This window comes from Oncorhynchus mykiss, chromosome 9, assembly GCF_013265735.2.
Source record: "Oncorhynchus mykiss isolate Arlee chromosome 9, USDA_OmykA_1.1, whole genome shotgun sequence".
NCBI lineage: Eukaryota > Metazoa > Chordata > Actinopteri > Salmoniformes > Salmonidae > Oncorhynchus > Oncorhynchus mykiss.
In genome coordinates this window covers 25,728,356-25,749,502 of record NC_048573.1, presented here as the reverse complement: position 1 = coordinate 25,749,502, position 21,147 = coordinate 25,728,356, and the positions used below count along the sequence as shown (strand labels likewise).

The following is a 21,147-nucleotide window of genomic DNA, read 5'->3' as shown; positions in this document are numbered from 1 at the left end:
AATAATCATATTCTGTTTTTTTTTATTAAACATGAAATCTTGAATGAATCCAATTAACCGAAAAGTACCCAATTGTCATACTTGACAAACATATGAAATGTGAAAGTCACTCAGTAAAATACTGCTTGAGTAAAAGTCTAAAAGTATTTGATTTTAAATATACTTAAATATCAAAAGTAAATAGAATTGCTAAAATATACTTAAGTATCGAAAGTAAAAGTACAAATATTTAAAAAAAAATCCTTATATTAAGCAAACCAGACAGCACAATTTCTTTCTTTTTTAATGTATGGACAGCCAGAGGCACACTCCAACACTCAGACATAATTTATAAACAAAGCATTTGTGTTTAGTGATTCCTCCAGATCAGAGTCAGCAGGGATGACCAGGGATGTTCTAATGATAAGTGTATGAATTGGACCATTTTCTGTCCTGCTAAGCATTTAAAATGTAACAAGTACTTTTGGGTGTCAGGGAAAATGTATGGAGTAAAAATAACATTATTTTCTTTAGAGATGTAGTGAAGTAAAAGTTGTCAAAAATATAAATAGTTAACAGGTGTGCCTTGTTAAAAGTTTATTTGTGGAATTTCTTTCCTTCTTAATGTGTTTGAGCCAATCAGTTGTGTTGTGACATGGTAGGGGTGGTGTACAGAAGATAGCCCTATTTGGTAAAAGATCAAGTCCATATTATGGCAAGAACAGCTCAAAAAAGAAAAAAGAAAAGACAGTCCATCATTACTCATGAAGGTCAGTCCATCCGGAAAATATCAAGAACTTTCAAAGTTTCTGCAAGTGTAGTCACAAAAACCATGAAGCGCTATGATGAAACTGTCTCTCATGAAGACCGCCACAGGAAAGACTGAGTCACCTCTGTTGCAGATGATAAGTTCAATAGAGTTAACTGCACATCAGAAATTGCAGCCCAAATTAATGCTTCACAGAGTTCAAGTAACAGACACATCTTTAACATCAACTGTTCAAAGGAGACTGCGTGAATCAGGCCTTCATGGACATTAATAAGAAGAGAAGAAGAGACTTGCTTGGGCAAACAAACACGAGCGCTGAACATTAGACTGGAGGAAATCTGTCCTTTGGTCTGATGAGTCCAAATTTGAGATTTTTGGTTCTAACCGCCGCGTCTTTGTGAGACGCAGAGTAGGTGAACGGATGATCTCCGCATGTGTGGTTCCCACCGGGAAACATGGAGGAGGAGGTGTGATGGTGTGGGATGCTTTGCTGGTGACACTGTCTGTGATTTATTTAGAATTCAAGGCACACTTAACCAACATGACTTCGACAGCATTCTGTAGCAATACGCCATCCCATCTGATTTGTGCTTAGTGGGAATATCATTTGTTTTTAAACAGGACAATGACCCAACACAGCTCCAGTCTGTGTAAGGGCTATTTGACCAAGAAGGAGAGTGATGGAGTCCTGTATCAGATGACCTGGCCTCCACAATCAAACAACCTCAACCCAATTGAGATGGTTTGGGATGAGTTGGAGCGGAGAATGAAGGAAAAGCAGCCATCAACTGCTCAGCATATGTGGGAACTCCTCCAAGACTGTTGGAAAAACAGTCCAGGCGAAGCTGGTTGAGAGAATGCCAAGAGTGTGCAAAGCTGTCATCAAGGCAAAGGGTGACTACTTTGAAGAATCTCAAATATATTTCGATTTGTTTAACAGCTTTTTTGGTTACTCTATGAATCCATATGTGTTATTTCATAGTTTGGATGTCTTCACTATTATTCTACAATATAGAAAGTAGTAAAAATAAAGAAAAACCCTTGAAAGAGTAGGTGTGACTGGTACCTTTTGACTGGTACTGTATATGCACCGAATCTATTTACAGAAGATATAGGCCTACTGAGAATTGATATGTACAGCAGTAGATATATAGGAGTAAGCTATGTCATGAATCCAGTGGGCCCTATATTAATAAATACACAGTGTGTATATACAGTGTAATTAGAAAATGTCCTATTTTGTTGCATTACAACCTGTAATTTAAATGGATTTATATTTAGATTTCATGTAATGGACATACACAAAATAGTCCAAATTGGTGAAGTGAAATTAAAAAAAGTACTTATTTTTAAAAAATCCTAAAAAGAAAAAAACGGAAAAGTGGTGTGTGCATATGTATTCACCCCCTTTGCTATGAAGCCCCTAAATAAGATCTGGTTCAACCAATTACCTTCAGAAGTCACATAATTAGTTTAATAAAGTCCACCTGTGTGCAATCTAAGAGTCACATGATCTGTCACATGATCTCAGTATGTATACACCTGTTCTGAAAGGCCCCAGAGTCTGTAACAATACTGAGCAAGGGGCGCCACCAAATGTCACCATGAAGACCAAGGAGCTCTCCAAACAGGTCAGGGACAAAGTTGTGGAGATGCACAGATCAGGGTTGGGTTATAATAAAATATCTGAAACTTTGAACATCCCACGGAGCACCATTAAATCCATTATTAAAAAATGGAAAGAATATGGCACCACAACAAACCTGCCAAGAGAGGGCCTGCACACCAAAACCCACTGACCAGGCAAGGAGGGTATTAATCACAGAGGCAACAAAGAGACCAAAGATAACCCTGAAGGAGCTGCAAAGCTCCACAGTGGAGATTGGAGTATCTGTCCATAGGACAACTAAGCCGTACACTCCACAGAGCTGGGCTTTACAGAAGAGTGGCCAGAAATAAGAAAAAAAATAAGCAAACCCGTTTGGTGTTCGCCAAAAGGCATGTGGAACGAATTGCAAAAATTGCTGAAGTTGGAGACATATCTCCCTCACTAACTTTAAGCATCAGCTATCTGAGCAGCTTACCGATCGCTGCAGCTGTACATAGCCCATCTGTAAATAGCCCATCTGTCAATAGCCCATCCAACTACCTACCTCATCCTCATATTGTTTTTATTTACTTTTTTGCTCTTTTGCACACCAGTATTTCTACTTGCACATCATCATCTGCACATATATCACTCCAGTGTTAATTTGCTAAATTGTAATTACTTTGCTACTATGGCCTATTTATTGCCTTACCTCATTACTCCATTTGCACACACTGTATATAGATTTTTCTATAGTGTTGTTGACTGTACTTTTGTTTATCCCATGTGTAACTCTGTGTTGTTGTTTTTTGTCGTACTGCTTTGCTTTATCTTGGCCAGGGGGCAGTTGTAAATGAGAACTTGTTCTCAACTGGCCTACCTGGTTAAATAAATGTGGGGAAAAAAATAAAAGTGTTTTTCATCTGCAGGAACTGGGAAACTGGTCAGAATTGAAGGAATGATGGATGGCACTAAAATCAGGGAAATTCTTAAGGGCAACCTGTTTCAGTCTTCCAGAGATTTGAGACTGGGACGGAGGTTTATCTTCCAGCAGGACAATGACCCTAAGCATACTGCTAAAGCAACACTCGAGTGGTTTAAGGGGAAACATTTAAATGTTTTGGAATGGCCTAGTCAAAGCCCAGACCTCAATCCAATGGAGAATCTGTGGTATGACTTGAAGATTGCTGTACTGCAGCGGAACCCATCCAACTTGAAGGAGCTGCAGCAGTTTTGCCTTGAAGAATGAGCTAGAATCTCAGTGGCTCGATGTGCCAAGCTTATAGAGACATACCCCAAGAGACTTGCAGCTGTAATTACTGCAAAAGGCGGCTCTATAAAGTATTGGCTTTGGGGGGGTGAATAGTTATGCATGCTCAGGTTTTCCGTTTTTTTGTCTTATTTCTTGTTTGTTTCACAATAAAAAATATTTAGCATCTTCAATGTGGTAAGCATGCTGTGTAAATAATACAACCCCCCCCAAAAAATACATTTTAATTCCAGGTTGTAAAGCAACAAAATAGGAAAAACGTCAAGGGGGTGAATACTTTCGCAAGCCACTGTATGTATGTGAATGGTGTGTATAGATAATATGGACAGTAGCATGTGTGAATAGAAAAAGTGTGTACAGCAGTAGTTACATAGGATGGGCCACAACTAAAATGCAGTATATGCATATGGAAACATTATTCAAGTGACCAGTGTTCAATGAGTCTTTATGTACAGTGCATTTGTAAACTATTCAGACCCCTTTCATTTTCCTTTCATTTTTCCACATTTTGTTACATTACAGCCTTATTCTAAAATGTTTTAAATCATTTTCTTCCCCCCAGAGATGTTCTATCTGGTTCAAGTCCGGGCTCTGGCTCTGAATGTCCTCTGGCAAGGACATTCAGAGACTTGTCCCGAAGCCAATCCTGCGTTGTCTTGGCTGTGTGTTTAGGGTCGTTGTCCTGTTGGAAGGTGAACCTTTGCCTCAGTCTGAGGTTCTGAGCGCTTTAGAGCAGGTTTTCATCAAGGATCTCTGTACTTTGCTCCGTTTATCTTTCCCTCAATCCTGACTAGTCTTCCAGTCCCTGCCACTGAACAACATCCCCACAGCATGATGATGCCACCACCATGTTTCACCGTAGGGATGGTGGCAGGTTTCCTCCAGACGTGATGCTTGGCATTCAGGCTAGAGAGTTCAATCTTGGTTTCATCAGACTAGAGAATCTTGTTTATCATGATCTGAGAGTCCTTTAGGTGCCTTTTGGCAAACTGTAAGCGGGCTGTCATGTGCCTTTTACTCAGGAGTGGCTTCTGTTTGGCCACTGTACCATAAAGGCCTCATTGGTGGAGTGCTGCAGAGATAGTTGTCCTTCTGAAAGTTTCACCTCCACAGAGGATCTCTGGATCTCAGAGTGACCATCGGGTTCTTGGTCACCTCCCTGACCAAGGCCCTTCTACCCCGATTGCTCTGTTTGGGCGGGCGGCCAGCTCTAAACTTCTTCCATTTAAGAATGATGGCCACTGTGTTCTTGGGGACCTTCAATGATGCAGAAATGTTTTGGTACCCTAACCCAGATCTGTGCCTCGACACAATCTTGTCTCGGGGCTCTACAGACAATTCCTTTGACCTCATGGCTTGGTTTTTGCTCTGACATGCACTGTCAACTGTAGGATCGTATATAAACAGGTGTGGGTCTTTTCAAATCATGTCCAATCCATGGAATTTTCCACAGGTGGACTCCAATTAAGTTGTAGAAACATCTCAAGGATGATCAATGGAAACAGGATGCGCCTGAGCTCAATTTTGAGTCTCATAGCAAAGGGTCTGAATACTTATGTAAATAAGGTATTTCTGTTTTTCATTATGGGGTATGGTGTGTAGATTGATGAGTACAATTTTTTATTTAATCCATTTTAGAATCAGGCTGTAACATAACAAAATGTGGGAAAAGGGAAGGGGTCTGAATACTTCCCGAATGCAGTCTCAAAGGTGCAGGGTAGAGTACCAAGTGGTAATCGGCTAGTGACAGTGTCTGAAGTTCAGGACAGGCCGGAGGTTAGCTGGTGATGACTGTTTGACAGTCTGATTGCCTGGAGATTGAAGCTGTTTATCAGACTCCAGGTCACAGCTTTGATGGACCTGTACCGTCTCCTCCTTCTGGATGTTAGCGGAGTGAATATGCCGTGGCTCAGGTGGCTGAAGTCCTTATTCAACGAGTTTTAGTGCAATTTACAGCCGTATTAGTTGTATGTTCCATTCTATTCTATTCATAAACCCATATATTCTATTCTATTTTATTATTTTTGCCTATATTAAAGGCCTGTTAATATGTTGAAGCTGAGTAGAGACGTCAGAGACTAGGTCAGCAAGGCAGAATACAGTGGTTTGGTATATACAACTGGGCCAGTAGACCTACAGGCATGTGCTATCACTATACTATACAAAAAAAAGGTTAAGTCCTTATTGTACCTACATGTAGTGTGGGTCGTGCTAAAGTACAAGTACCTGTATATGTTCTTTATAGAACATACATTGGTACTGTCTTCAAGCGCGTCTAAAGGGGAAAGTCACCAGTGTGCGCATGTATCCTCGTGCGCTCTTGGATCATGCGCCAAAAGGCCAAGAGAGAGCGCCAAAAGCCAAGTTAAGAAGCGCGAGCTGACCCATCACACTCTCTCCAGTCTCTACTAGCTCACTCAGAAAGTCAACTCAACTCCAGGAGTAATAAAATCCGGCCAGTCTATAAGATTGACAGTGTTTATATCAATGAAATTCACCATTGATTTTGAAGTGATTTACAAATCTAGGCTACCCTGTGAGATGTATTTCATTGTTACTGAATTATTTACTCATTTGTTTAGGTTTCTGCTTTAATCAATAATAATATAAGAGTGCATGTATTATTATTATTATTTATTATGCCTTGATCAAGGGCATATCGTTACTTTTTCATTTATAGGCTACATGGAGACGCCATCAATTTTTGGACATGGAAATGTTAAAAGTCATGACATTCCATCTGTCAAAATGTGTATGAACCCTTAACAGTGAATAATCAGAGCTCTTTATAGCGTAATGTAATTTGTGAATTTCAGTTAACATATGCTAGTCTAATGGACCGACCTCTTCCATCCGTAATCAAGCACTGACACAAACAAACCATGAATGAAGAAATCGCTTCTTGCAATTTCCTACAGCCTACCTTACTGAATATTGCGCATGGGCTATGGGCATATAGGACTTCATTCCAGACTATTATTAGGGAATGACTGCATTGTTATTGATCTATAAAACATACACTAGACTAGCTATTATGATTAGCCTACATGTTCATATTGGAACGGTGTTATTATAATGAACCTGTTCTATTACATAAGCTTATACCATGCATTTGATTCCCTCCCAGTGCGAATAAAAATTCGGGCGGAGAGACCCGGGAGCATGCATTCCGCGGCTGTGAGTCGGCTCCGGTGTTCAGGCGGTGCCTGCCAGGGTCTGTGGCAGCAGTTAGCAGTGGAGAGAGCCCTGTCTGTCAGCAGCACCCACTGTAGAAATGGCGGAGGGGGAGTTGGACGTCGACTCGCTGATCGCCCGGCTATTAGAGGGTGAGTTTATCAAAGCCTTTACATTCTTTATTTTACATTTCAAAACAAGGCGCTGGCCATTGCGTTGCGGTCTGAAACCCTGTCCTTATAGTGGTTAGCTTACAACAGGAGGCCCTGGTTCGAGGGAAGGAGAGCCCGGAGTTGTATAGGACTATCCGGCACTCATCAGAAACACAGGCACACCTATACGTTTAACACCCCCTCTTTCTGCAGTTGTGCAAAGTACTTAAGAAAACACATTTGAAAGTACTACTTGAGTAGTTTTGGGGGGTATCTGTACTTTACTATTTATATTTTGGACTACTTTTACTTTTCTACATTCCTCAAGAAAATATAATTTTTACTCCATACATTTTCCTTGACACCCAAAAGCACTCGTACATTTTTTTTATGCTTACCAGGACAGATAAATGGTCCAATTCACGCACTTATCAAGATAAAGTCCCTGGCCACCTGTAAATGTAAAAAATATATATGTAATAGAAAATGGGGCAGTCTGGTTTGCATAATATAAGGAATTTGAAATGATTTATACTTTTACTTTCAATACTTAAGTATATTTAGCAATTACATTTACTTTCAATACTTATGTATATTTTAAACAAAATACTTTAACTTTTTACTGGATGACTTTGACTTGAGTCATTTTCTATTTCACTCTTGGCATTCTCTCAACCAGCTTCACCTGAAATGCTTTTCCAACAGTCTTGAAGGAGTTCCCACTAATGCTGAGCAGTTGGCTGCTTTTCCTTCACTCTGCGGTCCAACTCATCCCAAACCATCTCAATTGGTTTGAGGTTGTTTGATTGTAGAGGCCAGGTCATCTGTTGCAGCATTCCATCACTGTCCTTCTTGGTCAAATAGCCCTTACATAGCCAGGAGGTGTGTTGGGTCATTGTCCTGTTTAAAAACAAATTATACTCCACTAAGCGCAAACCAGATGGGAAGGCGTATTACTGCAGAATGCTGTGGTAGCCATGCTGGTTAAGTGTGCCTTGAATTCTAAATCACTGACAGTGTCACCAGCAAAGCACCATCACACTTCCTCTTCCATGCTTCACGGTGGGAACTACACATGCGGAGATCATCCGTTCACCTGCTCTGCGTCTCACAAAGACATTTGGACACATCAGACCAAAGGATAGATTTCCACCGGTCTAAAGTCCATTGCTCGTGTTTCTTGGCCCAAGCAAGTCCCTTCTTATTGGTATCCTTTAGTAGTGGTTTCTTTGCAGCATTTCGACCATGAAAGCCTGATTCACGCAGTCTCCTCTGAACAGTTGATGTTGAGATGTGTCTGTTACTTGAACTCTGTGAAGAATTAATTTGAGGTGCATTTATTTGAGGTGCAGTTAACTCTAATGAACTTATCCTCTGCAGCAGAGGGAACTCTGGATCTCACTTTCCTGTGACAATAATCATGAGAGCCAGTTTCATCATAGCACTTGATGGTTTTTGTGACTGCACTTGAAGAAACTTTAAAAGTTCTTGAAATTTTCCGGATTTACTGACCCTCATGTCTTAAAGTAATGATGGACTGTTGTTTTCTCTTTGCTTATTTGAGCTTTTCTTCCCATAATATGGACTTGGTCTTTTACCAAATAGGCCAATCATCTGTTTACCAACCCTACCTTGTCACAACACGACTGATTGGCTCAAATACATTAAGAAGGAAAGAAATTCCACAAATGTACTTTTAACAAGGCACACCTGTTAATTGAAATCATTCCACGTGACTACCTCATGAAGCTGGCTGAGAGAATATCAAGAGTGTGCAAAGCTGTCATCAAGGCAACGGGTGGCTACTTTGAAGAATACAAAATCTGCAATATATTTTGATTTGTTTAACACTTCTTTTGGTTACTACATGATTCCATATGTGTTATTTCCTAGTTTTGATGACTTCACTATTATAGAAAATAGTATAAAATCAAGAAAAACCCTTGAATGAATAGGTGTGTCCAAACTTTTTGACTATACTGTATATATAGATAGTTACTGTCAGGTTGAATGAAAGGATATACTCTATTTTAGGAAAACAAACTGAGTATTGAGTCAACAATCCTATCTCTCGCGCTCTCTCTCTCTTATTTATTTATTTATTTATTTATTTATATATCACACACACACACACACACACACACACACAGAGTCAGTGGTGGAAAAAGTACCCAATTGTCATACTTAAGTAAAAGTAAAGATACCTTTTATAGAAAATGACTCATGTAAAAGTCACCCAGTAAAATACTACTTGAGTAAAAGTATAAAAGTATTGGGTTTTAAATATACTGAAGTATCAAACGTATAAATCATTTTCTTTGATGTATTTTTTTACGGATGGCCAGGTGCATGCTCCAACACAGCACGTGTTTAGTGAGTCTGCCGTATCAGAGGCAGCAGGGATGTTCTCTTGATGAGCATTTGAATTTGGCAATTTTCCAGTCCGCTAAACATTCAAAATGTAACGAGTACTTTTCGGTGTCAGGGAAACCGTATTAAGTAAGAAGTACATCATTTTCTTTAGGAATGTAGTAAAGTAAAAGTTGTCAAAAATATGAATTGTAAAGTACAGATACCCCCCAAGTATTTTTGCTTAAGTACTTTACACAACTGCTACTCACATATGGTATGAGGTAGAACAGCAGTCAATCGATCTCGATCTCGATTTGTTTTGATGTGCAGAAAAGTGAACAGTCTAGCCTACATAATTAGGTAAGTTACTGTCTCTTTCTGAAGTAGCCTTCCTACTCAAAGCACAACATACAAGCAGACCACCAAATATTTTTCCCTGTTAACAGTTTATTAAAAAATACTTAATATAAAAAAATAAAGACTTGTTGGACTTTACAACTTCATTTACCTATTCAGATGTTGCAAAGAACCATTCAAAAAATATGCCTATATCACTATATAATGCTTATAATACACTGCATATACAGTTGAAGTTGGAAGTTTACACACACCGTAGCCAAATACATTTAAACTCAGTTTTTCACAATTCCTGACATTTAATCCTAGTAAAAATTCCATGTCTCAGGTCAGTTAGGATCACCACTTTATTTTAAGAATGTGAAATGTCAGAATAATAGAGAGAATTATTTATTTCAGCTTTTATTGGCTTGCGAGCCTCCCCCTTTTTCCTCTGAACATAACGATGGTCATTATGGCCAAACAGTTTTATTTTTGTTTCAACAGACCAGAGGACATTTCTCCAAAACGTATGATCCTTGTCCCCATGTGCAGTTGCAAACCATAGTCTGGCTTTTTTATGGCGGTTTTGGAGCAGTGACTTCTTCCTTGCTGAGTGGCCTTTCAGGTTATGTTGATATAGGACTCGTTTTACTGTGGATATAGATACTTTTGTACCTGTTTCCTTCACAAGGTCCTTTGCTGTTGTTCTGGGATTGATTTGCACTTTTCGCACCAAAGTACGTTCATTACTAGGAGACAGAACACGTCTCCTTCCTGAGCGGTATGACGGTTGAGTGGTCCCATGGTGTTTATACTTGCGTACTGTTTGTACAGATGAACGTGGTACCTTCGGGCGTTTGGAAATTGCTCCCAAGGATGAACCAGACTTGTGGAGGTCTAAAAAAAAAAATCTGAGGTCTTAGCTGATTTCTTTAGATTTTCCCATGATGTCAAGCACTGAGTTTGAAGGTAGGCTTTGAAATATATCTTCAGGTACACCTCCAATTGACTCAAATTATGTCAATTAGCCTATCAGAAGCTTCTAAAGCCATGACATAATTTTCTGGAATTTTCCAAGCTATTTAAAGGCACAGTCAACTTAGTGTATGTACGTTTCTGACCCACTGGATTTGTGATTAAATGAAATAATCTGTCTGTAAACAATTGTTGGAAAAATTACTTGTGTCATGCACAAGGTAGATGTCCTGACCGACTTGCCAAAATTCTAGTTTGTTAACAAGAAATTTGTAGAGTGGTTCAAAACCTAAGTGTATGTAAACTTCCGACTTCAACTGTGCTCTGAGTCCGATGCATAGTATTATGTCACTAAGGAAGCTGGGAAATGACCTTATGTATAGTCATCATAAAGAATTTAAGGAGGGCTGTTCTCCCCTCCTTGCGTGCCAATTATTTTGTGCAAGCCACAGAGCGATGGACAGGCTTCTCTGTTCACGAGTAGGCACTTTTCACACTGTAAGGTACACCGTAACCACACAGACTTTAGGTCTCAGCCATTTGGAAAGTCCCTGCTTGTGCAGAAGGCTACATTTTGGCAGTTCTTTCCTAAAGTTAAGAAGCTGATCTGGTAAACATGGCAAAAGAAAACATGTGTTATTAATGCAACACAGCTTTCGAGTTTTAACCTTAAAGCTACTGCATCAATAAGAATACTCTTAAGTGCTCCTGACCCAGTAGGTAACCTTTTTATCTTTCAAAGAAAGCCTCTCGTGCCCATAGCCAGTGTTATGAGCAGAGTTAGTTGGGGATGATGCCTCACTGAAGCAAGGCTAAATAAGATACTTCCAGATAGGTGTGGCTATGTGCTCTTAGGAACGGCCGTCAAAGATACTGTTCTTCCTGTGTGTTTTCTAAACCTGTATATGGACCGAAGTACTGATGTACAAACGTTGAATACACACACACACAGACCAGCAGACGGACACACACACACACACACACACACATACACACACACACACACACTTAGTGGAATGTAGTCTCTGGACAAACAGAGAGAGAGCCAGTAGTGGAGAGGATGGATGTCTTCAGAACAGAGCCAGTTGTGCCCAGAGACTGAGCCAGAGGCAGGCTGCATTTTTGGCCAAGCGCTCCGTAGCACTGAGGAAACTCAGATGGGGAAATTTGCCTGATCTGTTCCTAAAGGCTTCTAGGTGTATGTGTGTGTATGTGTCCTACCAGATACCTAGCAGGAGGAGAATTAGGTGAGCTAGCTCCATGCACTACTGCTAGCCCACTTTCTATCCTGTTGGCAGGAAAAACACTGAACGTCAACCCTTAAAGGTGCAATCTGTAGTTAAAATGTCAAAACCGATCACCCTACCACTGTTTTGGTAAACAGCTGAAGGATGGGTCTGGAGAAATGTAACCACTCTTAAATTCATATACAGAGCTATGGATCCAAGGACTGACCATACTGTACATCATGTCAAAATGATAGTTTCAACCACGTTTTTTTTGTTGTTTTAATTATTTATTTATTTTTACCCCTTTTCTCCCCAATTTCGTGGTATCCAATTGTTTAGTAGCTAATACCTTGTCTCATCGCTACAACTCCCACACGGGCTCGGGAGAGACGTATGTTGAAAATCATGTGTCCTCCGATACACAACCCAACCAAGCCGCACTGCTTCTTAACACAGCGCGCATCCAACCCGGAAACCAGCCGCACCAATGTGTCGGACGCACCTGGCAACCTTGGTTACCGTGCACTGCGCCCGGCCCGCCACAGGAGTCGCTGGTGCGCGATGAGACAAGGATATTCCTACCGGCCAAACCCTCCCTAACCCGGACGACGCTAGGCCAATTGAGCATCGCCCCACCGACCTCCCGGTCGTGGCCGGTTACGAGAGTTTCAACCACGTTTTGAGGCTATACAGTGTTTGTTTACAATTACATTGTTTTCAAACCAGTTCATACTGCACACACACACACACACACACACACACACACACACACACACACACACACACACACACACACACACACACACACACACACACACACACACACACACACACACACACACACCTAATGAACACATCCCAGGGTTGGAGGTTCCGGGTTACTCCCTCAAATCGTTGCCTCACCTCTTTAACGGTGAGCCCTAGTGCCATTCAGCTCCCCTCCACCCGACCCCTGTCGGATCCACCATTAAATGTCAACAGACGCAGCTGTCCCCCTTCTGAGGAATTACCCACACACTCCTTCTGGTGACACAAACACACGGCAGCAGCATACTGCACAGTTGTGGAAATGGCCTCTTATGGTTCACATCTGTTGCTCTCTTTCTTCTTTATCTCCATGTGTCTCTCTCACATATACCCACTTCTATCTCTCTCTCTCACATATACCCACTTCTATCTCTCTCTCTCACATATACCCACTTCTCTCTCTCTCTCTCACATATACCCACTTCTATCTATCTCTCTCTCTCACATATACCTACTTCTATCTATCTCTCTCTCACATATACCCACTTCTATCTCTCTCTCTCACACATATACCCACTTCTCTCTCTCTCTCTCACATATACCCACTTCTATCTATCTCTCTCTCTCACATATACCTACTTCTATCTATCTCTCTCTCACATATACCCACTTCTATCTCTCTCTCTCACATATACCTACTTCTATCTATCTCTCTCTCACATATACCCACTTCTATCTCTCTCTCTCACACATATACCCACTTCTCTCTCTCGCTCTTTTTTTTTCAATTTATTTAACCTTTATTTAACCAGGTAGGCCAGTTGAGAACAAGTTCTCATTTAACCCTGCGACCTGACCAAGATAAAGCAAAGCAGTGCGACACAAACAACAACACAGAGTTACACATGGAATAAAGAAACGTACAGTCAATAACACAATAGAAAAAGTCTATTCACAGTGTGTGCCAATGGTGTGAGGAGGTAAGGCAATAAATAGGCCATAATAGCGAAGTAATTACAATTTAGCAAATTAACACTGGAGTGATATATGTGCAGATGATGATGTGCAAGTAGAAATACTGGTCTGCAAAAGAGCAAAAAAGTAAATCTAAACTATATGGGTACGAGGTAGGTAGATTGGATGGGCTATTTACAGACTGTGTGCAGCTGCAGCGATCGGTAAGCTGCTCAGATAGCTGATGCTTAAAGTTAGTGAGGGAGATATAAGTTTCCAACTTCAGCGATTTTTGCATTTCGTTCCAGTCATTGGCAGCAGAGAACTGGAAGGAAAGGTGGCCAAAGGTGTTGGCTTTGGGGGTAACCAGTGAGATATACCTGCTGGAGCGCGTGCTACGTGTGGGTGCTATGGTGACCAGTGAGCTCGTTGATATATACAGAGAAAAGAGTCGGCCCGAGAATTTAACCCTGTGGTACCCCCATAGAGACTGCCAGAGGTCCGGACAACAGGCCCTTCGATTTGACACACTGAACTCTATCTGAGAAGTAGTTGGTGAACCAGGCGAGGCAGTCATTTAAGAAACCAAGGCTGTTGAGTCTGCCGATAAGAATGTGAGTCGAAAGCCTTGGCCAGGTCGATGAAGACGGCTGCACAGTACTGTCTTTTATCGACTATCTTTTATCGAAGACTATCTCTCTCTCTCTCTCTCTCTCTCTCTCTCTCATATACCCACTTTTCTCTCTCTCTCTCATATACCCACTTTTCTCTCTCTCTCTCTTTCACACACACATAGACCCACTTCTATCTATCTCTCTCTCTCACATGTACCCACTTCTACCTATCTCCGTGTCTCTGTCACACAGACACCCAGACAGAAAGACAGACAGAAAGACAGACAGAAAGACAGAAAGACAGACAGACAGACAGACAGAGAACACATTGTGGTTTATTGATGGTGATGTGCAATAGGCAGGAACAGGGGGAGCCTGTGTTTCTACTGCATAGCTGGCTAACAGATCTAGTGATAAGAGTATAGTCTGCCCTCCCTCCTGTTGTATGACTAGAGAAAGCCTTCTGGCCGTATCATGTGGAAGGAGTAATGTAACGATACTTTAAAATAAGCTACTTTGCTCTGTGTGTGTGTGTGTGTGTGTGTGTGTGTGTGTGACGAACTGTTTACATCAGTCCCATGCCTGTGGTCTTTGATGTCACGGCCACACACCCAAGAACCGAGGTTGTTTGACATTTGTTCCGTCTGCTTTACTGTCTGTCCCTAAGCCACTGGCCTCTGGCTGTATAGTACGGTCTCCTGATAGGTGGACTCTCTATCTCTCAGGGGTTCTCTCTCATTCTCCATACCGTACATATACAATATGTTTTCTTGTCACACTCTGTGTTATTTAGTGCCTAGCTTTTGTAATTTTAATTTGCAAATAAATTCATTAAAAATCCTAAAATGTGATTTTCTGGATTTTTTTTCTTCTCATTTTGTCTGTCATAGTTGAAGTGTACCTATGATGAATTCCAGGCCTTTCTCATCTTTTTAAGTGGGAGAACTTGCACAATTGGTGACTGACTAAATACTTTTTTGCCCCACTGTACTATCAGTTGTCTATACTATCAGTTGTCTATACTATCAGTTGTCTATACTATCAGTTTCCTATACCAGTTGTCTATACTATCAGTTGTCTATACCATCAGTTGTCTATACTAACAGTTTTCTATACCATCAGTTTCCTATACCAGTTGTCTATACTATCAGTTGTTTCCTATATCACCATTCATTTTCATCTAGTGTTTTTATGTTTGTTTCAGTTTTGCATCCCCCCCTTCTTCTCGTTAGCTTTATTAGTATGTGTGTAATATGCAAGGGAGCCAGCACTAACTATTCCACTGCATCTCTCTGTCTGTCTGTCTGTCTGTCTCTCTCTCTCTCTCTCTCTCTCTCTCTCTGTATGCCCACATGCCCTAGCTTACCAACAACATCCCAACAACAGCCTCTCTGTCTCGTTGCCATCACGGGTGGCCCGTGGCCCTTTTTATAGGGCACAAACAACACCATTCGGCCGTACATGAGCATGGCGACCTGCAGTTAGAGCTGGAGTCATGTTCTGTTATCCTTGTTTACGGGGCATCAGGTGGGCATTTTTTTTTCTTCTTCCTATTCATGAAGTCAACTGAGTTGAGTTGATAGAGCCTTCACTGTGGGGGCGCAGTGCAGCTATGGGGTTGTGTCCAAAATGACACCCTATTCCCTAGATAGTGCAGTACTTTTGACCAGGGCCCATAGGGTGCCGTTTGAGATGCAAGCCATGCTGTTTGTGTCACTCTGGACCGAAACCTACTTGAGATCTTTACTTACTTGTAATCTTGAGATGATGTCAACGGAAGATTTACATGAAAATGTACGCGCATAAATGACACTCATGGACCACATATTGGGATGTGTCCAAATCCGTTCCTGAACTGAGCACAGTACAGTGTACGTTGTATAGCTATGGTTTCTAAGGTGTTGTTGTTGTTGTTGATGGGTATGATGGTGCTCTCTGTGAAGGGGTAGAGGATGGATGGATGTCGAGCAATGACAGTGAGGGCGGCGCTCCACTGTTGTGGAAACAACAATGGTGGTGCCTGTGTGCGTGGCCTGGTGGCGGGCAGTGCGGAGCCTGGCACCAGCCATGGCACAGCACTGGACTCATGGAGGTTTTTCAGCTTGAGAGCTTTTCAGATAAACTGTTCTCATTCTCTAATCTCTCTCTCTCTCTCTCTCTCTCTCTCTCTCTCTTCATCCATCATTCTCTCTCTCCATCCATCACTTGATCTTTTTCTCTCTCCCTCACTCTCTCTCTATTTTCTCTCCCTCTCTTTCTCCATTTCTCCCTCCCCTTCTTACTTTCTTTCGCTCCACAATGACGGCCATTCACCACGACACTTCACAAAGAACAAAAAAGCACTCTGAAGAAAAACTAAGGGGAAAAACATTTCTGAAATGCCATGGAAAGCAGTTGGGATTTCTGCTTGACATTCTCTCCTGTTCTCGGACCCAGATTCGAGCCACTGCGTGTCCACTGTGGGGTCACTGGTTTCCATCCCCTGTGTGTGGGAGAGGAGGACGGAGGAGGTATGGCGGGAGTGGACGGGGGGTGGGGGGGGGCAGCTGAGCCAGCCTGGCCTGTCATGTACTGTCATGTTGTGTCTTGTCTCTGTCCTTTCCCTTCACCCTGTCTCCCTCTGCTGGTCGTTGTTAGGTTACCTTTTCTCCCCCGCTTTCCCCCAGCTGTTCCTTGTCTCCTCTAACTACCCATTCACCCCGTTTCCCACCTGTTCCCTTTTTCCCTCTGATTAGGTCCCTATATCTCTCTCTGTTTCTGTTCCTGTCCTTGTCGGATTCTTGTTTGTTGTGTTTCATGCCTGAGCCAGACTATCGTCATGTTTGCTGTAACCTTGTCCTGTCCTGTCGGAATCTGCCGGTCTATCTGAGCCTACCTATGTTTGGTTATTAAAGAAGCTCTGTTTAAGTTAGTTCGCTTTTGGGTCCTCATTCACTCACCTTAACAGAAGAATCCGACCAAGAATGGACCCAGCGACTTCGGATCCTCTCCACTCAGCCGTCGGGATCCAGGGAGCGATGCTAGGCAGACACGAGCAGGAAGTGTCTGCTGCTCGACATGCCGTTGAGACCCTGGCCACCCAAGTCTCCAACCTCACAGAACAGGTTCACCATCTCCGCCTCGATCCACCGGCCACTTCCAGGGCTTTTGAATCTCCGGAGCCCAGAATCAATAACCCGCCGTGTTACTCTGGGGAGCCCACTGAATGCCGCTCGTTCCTCACCCAGTGTGATATTGTGTTTTCTCTCCAGCCCAACACTTACTCCAGGAGCACTGCTCGTGTCGCCTACGTCATATCTCTCCTTATTGGACGGGCTCGTGAGTGGGGCACGGCAATCTGGGAGGCAAGGGCTGAGTGTACTAACCAGTATCAAGACTTTAAGGAGGAGATGATACGGGTTTTTGATCGATCTGTTTTTGGGGAGGAGGCTTCCAGGGCCCTGTCTTCCCTATGTCAAGGCAATCGATCCATAACAGACTACTCTATTGAGTTTCGCACTCTTGCTGTCTCCAGTGGCTGGAACGAGCCGGCCTTGCTCGCTCGTCTTCTGGAGGGTTTCCGCGCAGAGGTAAAGGATGAGATTCTCTCCCGGGAGGTTCCTTCCAGCGTGGATTCCTTGATTGAACTCGCTATTCGCATTGAGCGACGGGTTGATCTTCGTCACCGAGCTCGTGGAAAGGAGCTTGCGCTCTCCGTCGCCTCCCTCTCCGCATCACTACCATCTTCCCCTGCCGGCTCGGGTGCTGAGCCCATGCAGCTGGGAGGTATCCGCATCTCGACTAAGGAGAGGGAACGGAGAATCACCAACCGCCTCTGTCTCTATTGCGGTTCCGCTGGTCATTTTGTCACTTCATGTCCAGTAAAAGGCCAGAGCTCGTCAGTAAGCGGAGGGCTACTGGTGAGCGCTACTACTCCTGTCTCTCCTTCAAGATCCTGCACTACCTTGTCGGTCCATCTACGCTGGACCGGTTCGTCAGCTTCCTGCAGTGCCTTAATAGACTCTGGGGCGGAGGGCTGTTTTATGGACGAGACCTGGGCTCGGGAACACGACATTCCTCTCAGACAGTTAAAGGAGCCCACGGCCTTGTTCGCCCTGGATGGTAGTCCTCTCCCCAGGATTCAGCGTGAGACGCTACCTTTAACCCTCACTGTTTCTGGTAATCATAGTGAAACCATTTCTTTTTTAATTTTTCGTTCACCTTTTACACCTGTTGTTTTGGGCCATCCCTGGCTAGTTTGTCATAATCCTTCCATTAATTGGTCTAGTAATTCTATCCTCTCCTGGAACGTCTCTTGTCATGTGAAATGTTTAATGTCTGCTATCCCTCCTGTTTCCTCTGTCTCTTCTTCACAGGAGGAGCCTGGTGATTTGACAGGGGTGCCGGAGGAATATCACGATCTGCGCACGGTGTTCAGTCGGTCCAGGGCCACCTCTCTTCCTCCACACCGGTCGTATGATTGTAGTATTGATCTCCTTCCGGGAACCACCCCCCCCCGGGGTAGACTATACTCTCTGTCGGCTCCCGAACGTAAGGCTCTCGAAGATTATTTGTCTGTAGCTCTTGACGCCGGTACCATAGTCCCCTCCTCCTCTCCCGCCGGAGCGGGGTTTTTTTTTGTCAAGAAGAAGGACGGGTCTCTGCGCCCCTGCATAGATTATCGAGGGCTGAATGACATAACAGTGAAGAATCGTTATCCGCTTCCTCTTATGTCTTCAGCCTTCGAGATCCTGCAGGGAGCCAGGTTTTTCACTAAGTTGGACCTTCGTAACGCTTACCATCTCGTGCGCATCAGGGAGGGGGACGAGTGGAAGACGGCGTTTAACACTCCGTTAGGGCACTTTGAATACCGGGTTCTTCCTTTCGGCCTCGCTAACGCTCCAGCTGTCTTTCAGGCATTAGTCAATGATGTCCTGAGAGACATGCTGAACATCTTTGTTTTCGTTTACCTTGACGATATCCTGATTTTTTCACCGTCACTCCAGATTCATGTTCAGCACGTTCGACGTGTCCTCCAGCGCCTTTTAGAGAATTGTCTTTTTGTGAAGGCTGAGAAGTGCACTTTTCATGCCTCCTCCGTCACATTTCTCGGTTCTGTTATTTCCGCTGAAGGCATTAAGATGGATCCCGCTAAGGTCCAAGCTGTCATTGATTGGCCCGTCCCTAAGTCACGCGTCGAGCTGCAGCGCTTTCTCGGCTTCGCGAACTTCTATCGTCGTTTCATCCGTAATTTCGGTCAGGTGGCAGCTCCTCTCACAGCCCTTACTTCTGTCAAGACGTGCTTTAAGTGGTCCGTCTCCGCCCAGGGAGCTTTTGATCTCCTCAAGAATCGTTTTACATCCGCTCCTATCCTTGTTACACCTGACGTCTCTAGACAGTTCGTTGTCGAGGTTGACGCGTCAGAGGTGGGCGTGGGAGCCATCCTTTCTCAGCGCTCCCTCTCTGACGACAAGGTCCACCCATGCGCGTATTTTTCTCATCGCCTGTCGCCGTCGGAACGTAACTATGATGTGGGTAACCGCGAACTGCTCGCCATCCGGTTAGCCCTAGGCGAATGGCGACAGTGGTTGGAGGGGGCGACCGTTCCTTTTGTCGTTTGGACTGACCATAGGAACCTTGAGTACATCCGTTCTGCCAAACGACTTAATGCGCGTCAGGCGCGTTGGGCGCTGTTTTTCGCTCGTTTCGAGTTTGTGATTTCTTATCGTCCGGGCTCTAAGAACACCAAGCCTGATGCTTTGTCTCGTCTCTTCAGTTCTTCAGTAGCCTCCACTGACCCCGAGGGGATTCTCCCTGAGGGGCGTGTTGTCGGGTTGACTGTCTGGGGAATTGAGAGGCAGGTAAAACAAGCGCTCACTCACACTCCGTCGCCGCGCGCTTGTCCTAGGAACCTTCTTTTCGTTCCCGTTCCTACTCGTCTGGCCGTTCTTCAGTGGGCTCACTCTGCCAAGTTAGCCGGCCACCCTGGCGTTCGGGGTACGCTTGCTTCCATTCGCCAGCGTTTTTGGTGGCCCACCCGGGAGCATGACACGCGTCGTTTCGTGGCTGCTTGTTCGGTCTGCGCGCAGACTAAGTCCGGTAACTCTCCTCCTGCCGGCCGTCTCAGGCCGCTTCCTATTCCCTCTCGACCGTGGTCTCACATCGCCTTAGATTTTGTCACCGGACTGCCTTCGTCAGCGGGGAAGACTGTTATTCTTACGGTTGTCGATAGGTTCTCTAAGGCGGCTCATTTCATTCCCCTTGCTAAGCTTCCTTCTGCTAAAGAGACGGCACAAATCATCATCGAGAATGTTTTCAGAATTCATGGCCTTCCGTCAGACGTCGTTTCGGACAGAGGTCCGCAATTCACGTCTCAATTTTGGAGGGAGTTTTGCCGTTTGATTGGGGCTTCCGTCAGTCTCTCTTCCGGCTTTCACCCCCAGTCTAACGGTCAAGCAGAACGGGCCAATCAGACTATTGGTCGCATCTTACGCAGTCTTTCTTTTCGTAACCCTGCGTCTTGGTCAGAACAGCTCCCCTGGGCAGAATACGCCCACAACTCGCTTCCTTCGTCTGCGACCGGGCTATCTCCTTTTCAGAGTAGCCTCGGGTACCAGCCTCCGCTGTTCTCATCTCAGTTCGCCGAGTCCAGCGTCCCCTCCGCTCAGGCTTTTGTCCAACGTTGCGAGCGCACCTGGAAGAGGGTCAGGTCTGCACTTTGCCGTTATAGGACGCAGACTGTGAGGGCTGCTAATAAGCGTAGAACTAAGAGTCCTAGATATTGTCGCGGTCAGAGAGTTTGGCTCTCCACTCAGAACCTTCCCCTTAAGACGGCTTCTCGCAAGTTGACCCCGCGGTTCATTGGTCCGTTCCGTATTTCTCGGGTCATTAATCCTGTCGCAGTTCGACTTCTTCTTCCGCGATACCTTCGTCGCGTCCACCCGGTCTTCCATGTCTCCTGCATCAAGCCCGTCCTTCGCGCCCCCGCTCGTCTTCCCCCCCCCCCCCCCCCCATCCTTGTCGAGG

General features: G+C 44.0%; 1 protein-coding gene across 3 annotated transcripts in view; it reads left to right on the top strand.

The window, feature by feature from the left end:
* Window positions 1-6,781: 6,781 nt before the first annotated feature.
* Window positions 6,782-21,147, top strand: part of LOC110531833 (serine/threonine-protein phosphatase PP1-beta catalytic subunit) — a 29,751-nt gene continuing 15,385 nt past the window's right edge. The window contains exon 1 of one of the 3 annotated variants that reach the window (XM_021615282.2): window positions 6,782-6,932. In XM_021615282.2, coding sequence (XP_021470957.1) covers window positions 6,881-6,932 — 52 coding nt within the window. In that variant the 5' untranslated portion in view covers window positions 6,782-6,880. Of the gene's footprint in view, window positions 6,933-16,510; window positions 16,653-21,147 lie in introns of those variants that run through there. The other 2 variants (XM_021615281.2, XM_021615280.2) reach the window with 2 other exon arrangements.